Source organism: Mobula birostris, chromosome 32, assembly GCF_030028105.1.
Source record: "Mobula birostris isolate sMobBir1 chromosome 32, sMobBir1.hap1, whole genome shotgun sequence".
Classification (NCBI taxonomy): domain Eukaryota; kingdom Metazoa; phylum Chordata; class Chondrichthyes; order Myliobatiformes; family Myliobatidae; genus Mobula; species Mobula birostris.
Genome location: NC_092401.1, coordinates 30,720,417 through 30,736,152, shown reverse-complemented (window position 1 = coordinate 30,736,152; position 15,736 = coordinate 30,720,417). Strand labels below are relative to the sequence as shown.

Below are 15,736 nucleotides of genomic sequence, written 5' to 3'. Positions count from 1 at the left end.
ATTGCCCACAATTCTCTGAAGTTTCATACCAAACCATGGTATCCAGAGAGGATGCTTTCTCTGATGATAGTGTTTTTCTGTCCTGATTTTACACAAGGTGCTGGAGGAATTCAATGGACCAGGCAGAGTCTGTAGAGGCAAATAGCAGTCACCATTTTGTGTTGTGACCCTTCATCTGGACACTAGCATTTTCTCTCGTGTGTCTTGACTTTGCCGGTTTTGTTCTGTACTGAATGTGGCAGGTGCTGTGCTCTGCTAGAGCTAATGGATTCTGCACATTCATTCTGTGCCCTTTGGGCTTCCCATATGTTTCTCCCCAATGTGATAACAACTAGAAATTTTCTTTGTTCTATCCACTCCATCCCCACATTCTCTACCACCACAGAGTCTTTCCTAGTTCTGATGAGGGTCTTGGAAACATAAATTTCTCCTCTTTCTATGGATGCTGCCTTGATCTGCTCGATGCTTACAGTAGTTTCGGTGTTTTTATTTCAATTTCAGATTTCAGGGATCTGTTTTATTGTTATGTGCTGTTCCCCACTGGACCTGCTGGATCTGCTCCCTTGCATGCTGGGATCCACTCCCTACTGGAGTCTGCATCTTTCGTATGTCCTGGGGTCTAACCCTTCTGAATTTACTGGGTGTTCCTCCCATTCTTCCCTTTGTAGCTTAGACAGATGAGAGGGGATCTGAAGAACTGTGAAGAGACAAAATGGATGTAAGAAGGATGTTCCCAGTGGCAAGGAATCTCACAACTGGAGGTTACAGCTGCACTTTAGGGGATATGATATTTAGAACTGAGATCAAGAGGAGGTTTTTCACCCAAAGGAAGGTGGGTCTGTGGAATTCTCCACCACTGAAAGCAGTGGAGCCCAAGGATGTATTTAAAATATTTAAAAAGGAGGTGGCCATAAAACCATAAGGAGAGGGATATAGGGAGAATACGGGGACTAAATTGGATGGTGGCGCAGACATGAACAGCTTGTATTTTCTGTTTCTCGCTGCCCAGTCTGACTCAGGTGAGTCAGAACCCAGGTGATCAGAAGTTGTTGAACCTGAGGCCTATTTTGTGCCCACTGGAAGGTAAGTTTTGTTGCCAGATTGGAATTGGAGAACTGTGACAGTGCGAGTGGACTCAGGAATCACAGAGAATAGAGAATAAAGCTGTCAACTTTACGGGTTGAAGCAGCCACCTCTCCTTCATCCTCTCCAATCTAAAGCCTGCTTGTTTCTGAACTTTTCCTAGTTCTGATGAAAGGTCACCAAACAAATACACCATCTGCCTTGTGAAGCCCAGTACAAAGTTCGTACATTCCAATGAGATCACCAAATATTGTCCTAGTGGAACACATCTCCATTCAGTCTGCATTTTGTACAGGAGGAGGGGGTTTTTATGGCCAGTGTTTTTGCTGCATTTTGTATCGGGGTAGGGGCTTTGTGGATTGATGGTCATGTTGCCATTTTTTTTTTGTGGGTTTTGCTCTTTCTCTCTGAACGGACTTCCATGGTTTTTCCTTATTTTGTGGCTATCAGGTGATGAAGAATCTCAGAGTTGTATACTGCATACATACGTTGATAATAAATGAGCCTTTGAAGGGTAACCCTCACCTTTAATTCTCCATCCCTCTCCCAGAATGACCTTCTCTCCCTCTGGGAAACCAGTGGAAGCTTTTACTACACTGTGTCTCAATACTGAACTCAGCATTTCAGAAACAGAGAAACATAGAAAACCTACAGCACAATACAGGCCCTTCAGCACACAAAGTTGTGCCGAACATATCCCTACCTTAGAAATTACTAGGCCCTCTATTTTACTGAGCTCCATAAACCTATCTAAAAGTCTCTTAAAAGACCCTATTGTATCCGCCTCCACAACCGTTGCTGGCAACCCATTCCACGGACTCACCACTCTCTGAGTAAAAAAACTTACCCCTGATATCTCCTCTGTACCTTAACTCCAAAGCACCTTAAACTTGTGTCCTCTTGTGGCAACCATTTCAGTCCTGGGAAAAAGCCTCTGACTATCCACACGATCAATGCCTCTCATCATCTTATACACCTCTATCAGGTCTCCTCTCATCCTCCGTCGCTCCAAGGAGAAAAGGCCGAGTTCACTCAACCTATTCTCATAAGGCATGCTCCCCAATCCAGGCAACATCCTTGTAAATCTCCTCTGCACCCTTTCTATGGCTTTCACATCCTTCCTGTAGTGAGGCGACCAGAATTGAGTACAGTACTCCAAGTGTGGTCTGACCAAGGTCCTATATAGCTGCAACATTACTTTTCGGCTCCTAAATTCAATTCCACAATTGATGAAGGCCAATACACCGTACGCCTTCTTAACCATAGTGTCAACCTGTGCAACTGCTTTGAGTGTCCTATGGACTAGGATCCCAAGATCCCTCTGATCCTCCACACTGCCAAGAGTCTTATTATTAATACTACATTCTGCCATCACATTTGACCTACCAAAATGAACCACTTCACACTTATCTGGATTGAACTCCATCTGCCACTTCTCAGCCCAGTTTTGAATCCTATCAATGTCCCGCTATAATTTCTGACAGCCCTCCATACTATCCACAACACCTCCAACCTTTGTGTCATCAGCAAACGTACTAACCCATCCCTCCACTTCCTTATCCAGGTCATTTATAAAAATCAAGAAAAGAAGGGGTCCCAAGACAGATCTCTGAGGCACTCAACTGGTGACCAACCTCCATGCAGAATATGACCCATCTACAACTACTTCTGTGGGCAAGCCAGTTCTGGATCCACAAAGCAATATCCCCTTGGATCCCATGCCTCCTTACTTTCTCAATAAGTCTTGCATGGAGTACCTTATCAAATGCCTTGCTGAAATCCATATACACTACATCTACTGCTCTTCCTTCAGCAATATGTTTTGTCACACTCTCAAAAAATTCACTCAGGCTTGTAAGGCATGACCTGCCCTTGACAAAGCCATGCTGACTAGTCCTAATCATATTATACCTCTCCAAATGTTCATAAATCCTGCCTCTCAGGATCTTCTCCAACAACTTACCAACCACTGAGGTAAGACTCATTGGTCTATAATTTCCGAGGCTATCTCTACTCCCTTTCTTGAGTAAAGGAACAACACCCGCAACTCTCCAATCCTCTGGAACTTCTCCGTCCCCATTGATGATGCAAAAATCACCGCCAGAGGCTCAGAATCTCCTTTCTCGCCTCCCACAGTAGCCTGGGGTACATCTCATCCAGTCCCGGCAACTTATCCAACTTGATATTTTCCAAAAGCTCCAGCACATCTGACAAGAACAGTTGACTTTCTGATTTTATCAGAGGTGGGCAGTTCTGATGGAAGGTATCAATGTATAATATTCTATCTCCACAGATGCTGTCTGATCAGCTAAGAATTTCTAGCATTTTATGTCACTTCATATTTTTTACCTGCAGATCTTAGCATTCCATTGCTCCCTGTAGGACCTGCTGTGTGCTAATTCATTATATGACCACACTGTTCTGCCTACCTTTCTACACTAAGTCTGCATCAAAAATTAAGTGTGGATTAGACGGGTTGATATGTTCTAACCATGTATCTAATCTGATACATGGGCATATTTCTGATAGAAGGAAAAACTCTGTAATGAGAACCAGCTTTGAGCTAATTACCTTAGCTTGGTGATTAACTAGTTAGTTCTAGAATAACTAGACACACAGGAAATCAGCAGAAATGAGAGAGAGGAACTGACAATCAGATAGATGATCTGCTCTGATTATATTAGATGATGGAGCAGGTTTGATGGGCCAAATGGCCTGTACATGCTACAGTTTCTTGATTTCTATATGACCCTTTGACATAATTACCAGTGAATTCTGCCTCCTTTCTGCTTTAGACTGATCCCCTCTCCTGTTTCTGCAGGGTGCTGCTCTTAACATCATTACTTACATCGGCATCTTGATCTCACTGGTGGCATTGTTAATGGCGTTCATCACATTCACCATGTGCCGGGCTATCCAGAGCGCACGGACCACTATCCACGCGCACCTCTGCCTCTGTCTATTCCTGGCAGAACTGCTGTTCCTTATCGGAATATCCAAAACCGAAAACAAGGTAACAACCAGAGGCCAATCTCCTTGATGGATAACAGATTCCTCAGGCATGGTATTGACTGAACGCACTAAATACTACTTCAGTGATCTCACAACATCGAGCGCATGGATTTTTATACTTAAGCTTATGAGATGGGGGTTTATCTATCACAAAATTGCAGAACCTCAATCCCAATGGTGATTATGAAGAAACATAGACTTTGCAAAATCCAAGGATGGGATGGTGGGTTTAAGCTGCTTATTTGCTGGGAGCAATATTAAGGAAATGATAGAAAAATATCAACAATTAATTTGTCCCAATATCACACATTAATGTTATCTATTATTTGGTTATTTAGCAATACACCAGAAAGTAGGCGCTTCTAGCCCTTCGAGCCACACTTCTCCAGCAACCCCACAACCCTGATTAATCCTAACCTAATCATGAAAGGGCCAATTACCCTAACTGTGACACGTAGGAGGAAACAGGAACACCCAGCGAAAACCCCATGTACAGAGACTCCTTACAGAATGGCGACAGAATTAAACTCCAAACTCCAGAACCCCCTAAGCTGTAGTATCATCTTGCCAACTGCTACACCGCTGTGGCACTGGTGTTTCCGAGAACGAGTGCAGACATGGTGGCTGAAGGGCCTATATCAGTGCTGTTCTGTGTTCTATGATGCAGTAACCCATCATAATGCTGAGGTAAAGCTGCTTTATCAAAGGTTCTTTCATTCAGATCATCGTTGAGGATTGGGTGAGGACTGCAGTAGTTTAAGGTTTAACTGACCCACTGGGTTAGTCATTCTCCCATTCAGTCCTGGCGCTCCTCTGTACTTCAAACCTTGTCCGCCTTCCACTGTCATAGAACACCCATCCATTCACTATTACAGGACAAATCCCCCCTTCACCATTACAGGACACCTCTCCCAGGCACCATTATTATTTACAGGACACTGGTCACTTCATCATTACAGGGCAACAATCCCTTCCCCAATACAGGAACACACATCAAAGTTGCTGGTGAACGCAGCAGGCCAGGCTGCATCTCTAGGAAGAGGTACAGTCGATGTTTCAGGCCGAGACCCTTCATCAGGACTAAATGACCCTTAGTCCTGACGAAGGGTCTCGGCCTGAAACGTCGACTGTACCTCTTCATAGAGATGCTGCCTGGCCTGCTGTGTTCACTAGCAACTTTGATGTGTGTTGCTTGAATTTCCAGCATCTGCAGAATTCCTTGTGTTTGCCCAATACAGGACACCCTTTTCCAGCAGGACAATGTGACAGAATTTTATGGGGAAATGTAAGTTGTGTGTTATGATTTCTTCAGGAGATCTTTTTACGTTGGGCCTTGTTGATCCAATGGACTGATGTTGAACTGAGTTCTAGTCTGAAGTCATTAATCACCCTGACTCCCAGATGACAACGCGCTGGAGGAACTCAGCAGGTCGGGCAGCATCCATGGAAACGATCAGTTGACGTTTCGGGCCGGAACCCTTCATCATGACTGTAGAGGGAAGGGGCAGAGGCCCTATAAAGAAGGTAGGGGGAGGGTGGGAAGCAGGACAATGTGACAGAATTTTATGGGGAAATCCCAGGTGAAAATGATGTCTCAGAACAGGCAGAAATGTCCCCTCTTCCACTTGCTACCACTATAAATGTGTGGAAGGCTGGGGGCTCCCAACATCAAATGACAGGGCTGCAGTGTACATGACAGCGTAATCTGCAAGTGTCTGTGGTACTGAAAGGACTCTCTTTCCCTAGGCTGTGTGTGCTACCATTGCTGGGGTCCTGCATTACCTCTTCCTGGCATCTTTTATGTGGATGCTTCTAGAAGGATTCCATCTCTATCTGATGGTGGTAAAGGTCTTTCAGGCCCAGAGACTTTATGGGAAGTACACCTATCTCGTTGCCTATGGCATCCCAGCTCTGATCGTCATTCTTTCCGCAGCAGCGTACCCGGAGGGCTACGGAACCAAAGAGCAGTGAGTCCTCTTCTTTTTAATGGGTTTTTTGGATTTATTTGCTTTATGACTGGCTGTAAGGAGACAAATCTCAGTTGTGTACAGTATGCATACTTTGATAATAAATGTACTTTGAACTTTGAAAGCTTGCAAACCACAGATTTGGACCTGGTTAGAAGGAAAGAAGAAAGAGACAGAAGCTGTGTTGTTTTTTTTATATATAACTAGATCCAGAACTGGCTTGCCCACAGAAGGCAAAGAGTGGTTGTAGACGGGTCATATTCTGCATGGAGGCCGGTGGCCAGTGGTGTGCCTCAGGGATCTGTTCTGGGACCCCTACTCTTTGTGATTTTTAGAAATGACCTGGATGAGGAAGTGGAGGGATGGGTTAGTAAATATGCTGATGACACAAAGGTTGGGGGTGTTGTGGATAGTGTGGAGGGCTGTCAGAGTTTACAGCAGGACGTTGATAGGATGCACAACTGGGCTGAAAAGTGGCAGATGGAGTTCAACCCAGATAAGTGTGAGGTAGTTCATTTTGGTAGGTCAAATATGATAGCAGAATATAGCATTAATGGAAAGACTCTTGACGGTGTGGAGGATCAGAGGGATCTAGAGGTCCAAATCCATAGGACGCTCAAAGCTGCTGAGCAGGTTGACTCTGTGGTTAAGAAGGCGTATGGTACATTGGCCTTCATCATATTGTGGGATTGAGTTTAAGAGCCGGGAGGTAATGTTAGAAACAGAGAAACATAGAAAACCTACAGCACAATACAGGCCCTTCGTTCCATAAAGCTGTGCCGAACATGTCCCTATCTTAGAAATTACTCAACCTATTTTCATAAGGCATGCTCCCCAATCCAGGCAACATCCTTGTAAATCTCCTCTGCACCCTTTCTATGGTTTCCACATCCTTCCTGTAGTGAGGTGACCAGAACTGAGCACAGCACTCCAAGTGGGATCTGACCAGGGTCCTATATAGCTGCAACATTACCTTTCGGCTCCTAAATTCAATTCCACGATTGATGAAGGCCAATACACCATATGCCTTCTTAACCACAGAGTCAACCTGCGCAGCTGCTTGGAGCATCCTATGGACTCGGACCCCAAGATCCCTATGATCCTCCACACTGCCAAGAGTTATACCATTAATACTATATTCTGCCATCTTATTTGACCTACCAAAATTAACTACTTCACGCTTATCTGAGTTGAATTCCATCTGCCACCTCTCAGCCCAGTTTTGCATCCTATCAATGTGCCGTTGTAACCTCTGACAGCCCACCACACTATCCACAACACACCCAACCCTTGTGTCATCAGGAAACTTACTAACCCTTCCCTCCACTTCCTCATCCAGGTCATTTATAAAAATCACAAAGAGTAAGGGTCCCAGAACAGATCCCTGAGGCACACTACTGCATCTATATAGGACCCCGGTCAGATCCCACTTGGAGTACTGTGCTCAATTCTGGTCGCCTCACTACAGAAAGGACGTGGAAACCATAGAAAGGATGCAGATGAGATTTACAAGGATGTTGCTTGGATTGGGGAGCATGCCTTATGAGAATAGGTTAAGTGAACTCAGCCTTTTCTCCTTGGAGCAACGGAGGGTGACCTGATAGAGGTGTATAAGACAATGAGAGGCATTGATCGTGTGGATAGTCATAGGCTTTTTCCCAGGCTGAAATGGCTAGCACGAGAGGGCAGTTTTACAGTGCTTGGAAGTAGGAGATGTCAAGGGTATGTTTTTTACGCAGAGAGTGGCGAGTGCATGGAATGGGCTGCCAGCAGTGGTGGTGGAGGCGGAAACGATAGGGTCTTTTGAGAGACTCCTGGATGGATACACGGAGCTTAGAAAAATAGAGGGCTATGGGTTAGCCTAGGTAATTCTAAGGTAAGGAATGTTCAGCACAGCTTTGTGGGCCGAAGAGTCTGTATTGTGCTGAAGGTTTTCTATCTTTCTATGTTTCTAATTGTGCATACTTTCCCTCTCAGCTGTTGGCTGACAATGAAGAAGGGATTTCGCTGGAGTTTTGTGGCTCCCATGGGTATCATCTGCCTGGTAGGTGTTGTTAAATTTGCCAACACTGTAAAGGTGGTAACTCTGTAGCAAGAGCTCCTGACAACAATCTGCATTTAAGTTACCTGGAGTCATGGGTGCAGTTTGGGTCCACTTATTTAAGAAAATGTGTACCTGATATTGGAGGCAATCCCAAAGAGATTTGCTTGGTGAATTGCTGGGACAGTTGTCCTCTCCCAAGTGGCTAAGGAAATTAAATCTATACTCTTCAGAGTTTAGAGAATTGTGAAATGATTAAAAGATCCTTGATGGCATGGTGGGGCTTGGGGAGGTGAAGCGATACGTTTCCAGTGGTGGAAATTTCAATGAGGGGTCATAGTTATGAAGGAGTTGGTTGATTAAAACTGAACTTCTCTCAGAGGGTATTGGATCTCTGGAATTTTTTGCCCTAGAGGGATGTGAAGGCTGTATCATTGAGGGTATCTGAAGAAGAAGTAAATGAACTTCTGAAAAACATAATGGGAATTGACAAGGAGAAGATCTGAAACCTGGGGTAGAACAGTCACTGAATGGTAGGGCAAGCTTAAAGAACCAAATGGCCTATTCCTGCTGATCATGAGTTCATATTTTTACACCAGGTCACATGAGGAATTGGCTAGGGAAACTGAGACTAGCTGGCTGGGTACCGCGGTCAGCATTGACTGCTTGTCCCAAACATGAACACTTTCCCTCTTCACCATTGGGTGCTGTGCAATGAACAGATTTAATTTGGGAGATTAAGGTAAAGAAACCCTTAGCAGGCAGTGATCATAATATGGTAGAATTCACCCTGCAGTTTGAGAGGGAGAAGCTAAAATCAGATGTTTCAGTATAACAGTGGAAGAAGGTGAATTACAGAAGTGTGAAAGTGGAACTGGACAAAATTGATTGGAAAGGGACAGGGATGATGGCAGAGAAGTGTTGGCTGGAGTTTCAGGGAGAAGGCTCCAGTCAAATACATCCCAAAGAAGTATTCTAATAGGTTGAGGCAACTGTGGCTGACAAGGGAAGTCAAAGACAGTGTTAAAGCAAAACAGAGGGCATATAAAATAACAAAAAAATAGTGGGAGGCTAGAGGATTGGGAAGTTTTTAAAAATTAACAGAAAGCAACTAAAAAGCAACAAAGAAAGAAAAAAAAATAAATATGAAGGTAAACTAGCCAATAATATAAGAGGATACCATAAGATTTTCAGATATATAAAGAGTAAAAGAGAGGCAAACGTGGATGAGGCAGAGATAGGTTCTTGATTAGCCAGGGCATCAAAGGGTATGGGATGAAGGCAGGGGAGCGGGGATGACTGGAAGAATTGGATCAGTCCATGATTGAATGGCGGAGCAGACTTGATGGGCAGAATAGCCTACTTCTGCTCCTATATCTTATGGTCTTATGGATAACGGATCACTGGAAAATGACACTGGACAGGTAGCAATGGAGTACAAAGAAATGGTGGACAAACTTAAGTATTTTGTGTCAGTCTTCACTGAGGAAGACACCAGCATGAATTTGAGAGGGTCAGGGAGCAAAAGTATAGCTGCTATTACTAAGGAAAAGTAGTTCAGGAAGCTGAAAGCCCTAAAGGCAGAAAAGTCACCTGAGCCAGATGGACTACACTCTGAAGGAGGTGGCTGAAGAGATTGTGAATGCATGAGTAGTGAACTTTTGAGAAGCACTGGATTCTGGAATGGTTCCAGAGTGCTGGAAAATTACAAATGCCACTCCATTCTTTAAGAAGGGAGGGAGGCAAAAGAAAGGGAATTATAGTCCAGTTAGCTTGGCCTCAGTGATTGGTCAGGAAGATGTTTGGGTTCATTATGAAGCATGAGGTTTCAGGGTACTTGGAGGTGCATGATAATAGGCCAAACTCAGCATAGTTTTCGTAAGGGGAAATCTAGCCAAACAAATCTGTCGGAATTCTTTAAGAAAGTAACAGCCAGGATAGACAAAAGAGAGTCAATGGATGATGTTTACTTGGAGTTTCAGAAGGTCTTTGACAAGGTGCTCCACATGAGGCTGATAAACAAGATAAGAGCTCATGGTATTACAGGAAAGATATAGAATAGATCAAAGATCGGTCGACTGGCAGGAGGCAAAGAGTCAGAATAAAGCGGTTTTCTGATTGGCTGCATAAGACCATACGATATAGGAGCAGGTAGGCCATTCAGCCCATCGAGTCTGCTCCGCCATTCAATCATGGGCTGATCCAGTTCTTGCAGTCATCCCCACTCCTCTGCTTTCACTCCATACCCTTTGATGCCCTGGCTAATCAAGAACCTATCTATCTCTGCCTTAAATACACTCAATGACTTGGCCTCCACGGCCACATGTCACTTGTGGTGCTCTGGGGGTCGGTATTGAGTCCACTTCATTTCACATTGTATGTCAACAGTTTAGATGACAGAATTGATGCTTTGTGGCCAAGTTTGTGGATAATACAGAGATAGGTTGATGCACAGGTGGCGTTAGTGAAGCAAGGAGTCTGCAGAAGAAAATGCACAGATTGGGACAATGGACAAAAATGTAGCAGTTGGAATACAGTGCAAGAAAGTGTATGGTCATGCACTTTGGTAGAAGGAATAGAGGCTTAGACTATTTTTAAAGTGGGAAGAAATTTCAGAAATCAGAGATGCAATGGGACTTGGGACAAAAATCCTCATGCAGGACTCTCTGATGTTAACTTACAAGATCAGTTGATGGTAAGGAAGGCAATACAATTATAGCATTAATTTCAAGAGGACTAGAATGCAAAATCAAGGATGTAATCCTGAGACGTCATTGGTCAGACTGCACTTCAAGTATTGTGAGCAGTTTTGGGCTCCTTAACTAAGAAAAGATGTGATAGTACTGGAGTATTGGAGAGCATCCAATAGGTTCATGAGAATGATTCTGGAACTGGAAGGTTCGAAGTATGAGGAACATTTGGTAGTTCTGGGTCTGTACTCACTGGAGATTAGAAGAATGATGCGGGATCTCATTTAAACCTATTGAATATTGAAATACCTAAATAGAGTGGATGTGGAGAGAATGTTTCCTCTAGTGAGAGAGTCTGGAACTATGTCAGAATAGAGAGGCATGTCTTTAAAAGAGGTGAGGAAAAGTTTCTTCAGCTTGAGGGTGGAAAATCTGCAGAATTTGTTGCCACAGACGGCTATTGATGCCAAGTCATGAGGTATATCTAAACCTGAGGTTGACAGGATCCAAATTAGTCATAGTCATACTTTATTGATCCTGAGGGAAATTGGTTTTCGTTACAGTTGCACCATAAATAATTAAATAGTAATAAAACCATAAATAATTAAATAATATGTAAATTATGCCAGGAAATAAGTCCAGGACCAGCCTATTGACTCAGGGTGTCTGGCCCTCCAAGGGAGGAGTTGTAAAGTTTGATGGCCACAGGCAGGAATGACTTCCTATGACGCTCAGTGTTGCATCTTGGTGGAATTAGTAAGGGTATCAAAGGTTATCGGGAGCAAGCAAGAGAATGGGGATGAGGGGATGGCAGAGCAGACTCATTGGGCCAATTTGGTTAATTCTGCTCCTATGTCTTACGGTGAAAGAGCCTGTATCCATGCTGGGTTGCTCAATGACCAAGCACAGTGTCAAGGGAGGTTTGACCATGAAGGGGAATGGGGTGGAAGTACTTAGATTCTTCTTCACATAGACACTCAGTATATCCATGCAGACACACATGCATGTGGACACAAATGGAGCAACATACAGTCCACTAACTCATCACCATTATTTCTTGATGCTTCCTAGGTAAACCTTGTTTTCCTCAGTTTGACAATATGGAAGCTGATTCAGAAATTCCATTCCATCAATCCAGATTTAACGGACTTACAGAAAGCCAGGTACTAAGTCCAATCAGTATTGCTCAATCAAGCTTCAAACATTAAATGTTGTACATGGAGATTTCAGCAGAGCCTGGCTGAAATGAATATTTAGCCCAATGGATTCCTGCCACATTCAATCTGTACAGAAGAAACTCAGACTACAAATGGTCTTGCAACCCACAACATGTATAACATATAACAAAACAATATTGGAACAGGCACTCTGGTCCACAATGTTGTGTTGCACTAATTGTATTAGCAATCAAATGTCTAACTAACCTAATCTCTCCTGCCTACAGTGTGCACATGTGCACACCCCTCCATTTCCAGTACATGCCCCTCACGTCCCACCCTGCAGTCTCCACTCGACTCCCACCCTCCAAGCATGACCTCCCCCACACTTCCACCACCCTTCCGCATGGCCTCCTCCACACTTCCCCCACCCCTCCCCCTCCATACGGCTTCCCCCCGATACCCCCTCACCTACCCCCCATGGTCTCCTCTTTCCCAACACACTTGCCACAGACTCTCCCACTCATTCAGTCCTTCACAGATTCTCAACACCCACCTCACATCTCCCACACGTCCCCCCCCCCCCCCACGAACTCAACATCGCACACCCGAACTTGTGGGCCACTCACACCCTCTCACACCAGTTCTTCCAGTCAGTCACGATGCTCCACCCACCACTTCTTCACAGTCTGCCAAACCTTCACACTGGCACTGTCCTCTGCCCCACACAGTGCCAACCCAAACAAATACTGTCTTATCTTGTTCTTCTTTGTGCTGACCCACACACTCTACCCTATCCTGTCCCACAAAGTGCTCACCCACTCACATGCTCCCTTATTCTGTCCCACACTGTGAGCACCTACATGTCTTACCCTGCCTCACATCATGCCCACCAGTACAAACTGGCTTCACCTTTCCCATGCTGTTCCACACAGTGCCCACCTGCACACACCTTTCTTTACCCTGTCTTACACTGTGCCCACCTACTCACACACTGCCTTGTCTTGTCCCACACTTTCCAACAATGTGCTCACGTGCATACAGATTGCCTTACCCTGTCCCACACTGTGTCTACCCGCACACATACTTCCCTTCCCTTTCCCACACTATGCCCACCTACACATGTCTTACCCAGTTCCAAACTATGTTCACCCACATACACGGTCTCACCTGCCCCATCTCTATCAAAGCATTAGCTACTTTCCTTAAAGACTGGTATTGGGCCCAAAAGGTCCGCACAAGCCCAAAATTGCTGATGATCCTTGAAACAACCACATTTTCACCCGCAGAAAATCATGTTCAGTCTGAAAAATCCACTTCTATGTCCAAAAAAAATCACACCCCCTAAAGTTCACATCCCAAACATCATGCCTGTCTAAAATCTTGTATCCAGATGTCTGCCTTGCTTCTATGTGTTGCTAATTACTCTCCCACCCCATCCCTAATGCTTCCCCATTTCTTACCCCACCTCCCTCTCACTCTGTGCTAACAGTTGGTTAGTGACTATTCATGATGGTATTTTCTATTTTCCTGCATAGAGTGTTTGTCATAACTGCGATTGCTCAGTTGGTGTTGCTGGGCTCTGCCTGGATTTTTGGAGTTTTCCATTTCCAAAGGAGAACCATTGCACTGGCATATATCTTCACAATCCTCAACAGCTTCCAGGGAACATTCATCTTCATTCTGCACTGTGTCATCAACAAGCAGGTGAGGCTCAGAGCATCATGAGGCATTGGACTGTCAAGTAGCTCTAAAGGTCAAATGGTTATATCCTGCTCCTGCGTTCACTGTATTCCTATTAATGGCGCAGTATAGAATGTATGAGTAAGAGGAACCATGTGAATAAGAGGGACTGAGTCCCAGCACTGACCATGTGTGCAATAGGAACCATGTGTCCATCAAGGACCATGTGTCCAGCACTGACTGTGTTTGTGAACAGGGATGATGTCCCCATGATGGCCGTGTGTGTAACAGGGACTGTATGTCCTGCCACTGAATGAGTCTATAAGACAACTGTAATACTAGATGGTCTATGTGATGATGAGAATATGTTTTGCACATTCCTTATCCATCTTCTGCTCTGCTGGTTTAGGTGAGAAGTGAGTATCAGGTGTGGTTTGTAAACGTCTGCAACTTCCTGAAGTTATCAAAATACTCGTCATTTGCCGATTCGTTCCTGCCTTCCTCCTCCTCTCATGCTGGCACCACTGCAACTACGAGTGAATTTGTGGGCATCAGTCACTGATAAAACATCTCCTCTCAAGTTCTGTCGAGTGTAATACTTCCAATAGTTTTTGTAAAATTTAAGTAGAGAAAGTTTATTTTGTAATGACATAAGCTTGGACTGTTAATATCCATTCACTGTTCATTGACCAGAGGAAAAAATATTGTTTTAACCCATTGTTCAATCCAGGTTTCTATTATCTATGGATTTTGGTTTGTGATTTCCTGACAATTAATTTGCAAAGGCTTAAACAGCTTCCTGCTTCTTCATCTGAGTCCTGTGGTCTCAGCACACTGTTTATCATCTGTCTATATCTCAAGCCCATCTCCCTGCCATTTGCCTGACACCCACACACAAGAAAAATCAAACAAACTTAGACTGAGGAGCTCCAGTAAATTTGGGACCTGCAACCTTTTGCAGCGGAGAACTGGAGAAGCTGCAACCTTTGTGAATTGCTTCTGAGTTCATGCTGAAATGAATGTAAAATCATTTTTAAAACCTCTTGCCCTCTAGAACTCAAACATGGGAATTTTTAGATTTCCCAAATCCCTGCCTCTTCAAGGTCAATGTACCAACCCACAGAGAAACATATTTATCTCTTCATTCATTCACATTTCTTAGAATTGTTACTGAAGAGTAAGAGGCTGGAAAGATTATTGTGCCTGTGGCTGCAATCTCATAAACACCATTTTCCATTCACCCAGTGAATTATTCTCTGTCAAAACATTTTTTTTAATTTGGTGCAATTGGACACACCTTGCTTGTTACCCTATTAGAGAGACAGGAATACAGCAGTGCAGGGATTTACTTCCTGAGGTAGCAGAGTTCTGCACCACTAATCCAGATACAGCAGTTCAAATCCCACCACTGCTACATTTCCTTTCTTCTGGTTAGATCATATGTGCCCCCAAGCTCACCAATGTGTGTGTAACTGCCCCTCAGTTCCATATAACGAAAGTTGGCATTGCCAGTAATATCTGTGTCACAAACAAGTACAAATCCTGACAGTGATTGGCCTGAATTAACGGCACTTTGCAGCATTTTGCTTTTCCACTTTCAGTTCACCGGACACCATGTAATCAGCTCCAGGTCTAACCTGACAAGATGAATCTCAAAGCTCCATCCCAACAACGATGCTGTAGTATTAGTTGTTTAGATCACTTTAGCTCTGCAATATTGCCTTACCTCAGTGCTTTTGATATTGCCAGCAGAATGTACATAATTAAATAAAGTGTTTTATTGATAAATTGCCTTCTAAATCTTATAACAACATTGTAAACAATGAACTTATAATAGTTATTCACTGTATCTAAATTCCTCACCTTGTACCCAGCTCGGCTTTTCCCCAGCCATTGGTGTCTTTGCTGAAACCAGCTCTCTAGAATGTCTCCCTTTATACCTTTCTGCCTTCGTGGCTTCCATTCATGCTTTGTGGCCACACCTGAAGCAAGAGCATATTCAATTAAGTCAGTGTAAACAATAGGAATGGGAAGTGGAATTAAAATTGGCGGTCACTGGCAGATCTTGCTTTTTCTGGCGGACAGAGCATAGGTGCTAGGCGA

The 15,736-nt window shown here is 44.0% G+C and overlaps 1 protein-coding gene across 3 annotated transcripts in view; it reads left to right on the top strand.

Annotated features, from left to right (window-relative positions):
• LOC140191077 (adhesion G protein-coupled receptor E5-like) overlaps positions 1–15,445 on the top strand; it is a 50,330-nt gene extending 34,885 nt beyond the window's left edge. For 2 of the 3 annotated variants that reach the window (XM_072248153.1, XM_072248152.1), the window contains 6 exons: positions 3,905–4,096; positions 5,842–6,062; positions 8,040–8,106; positions 11,865–11,956; positions 13,489–13,657; positions 14,043–15,445. In XM_072248153.1, coding sequence (XP_072104254.1) covers positions 3,905–4,096; positions 5,842–6,062; positions 8,040–8,106; positions 11,865–11,956; positions 13,489–13,657; positions 14,043–14,195 — 894 coding nt within the window. In that variant the 3' untranslated portion in view covers positions 14,196–15,445. Of the gene's footprint in view, positions 1–3,904; positions 4,097–5,841; positions 6,063–8,039; positions 8,107–11,864; positions 11,957–13,488; positions 13,658–14,042 lie in introns of those variants that run through there. The other variant, XM_072248154.1, reaches the window with a different exon arrangement.
• The last annotated feature ends 291 nt before the right edge of the window (positions 15,446–15,736 follow it).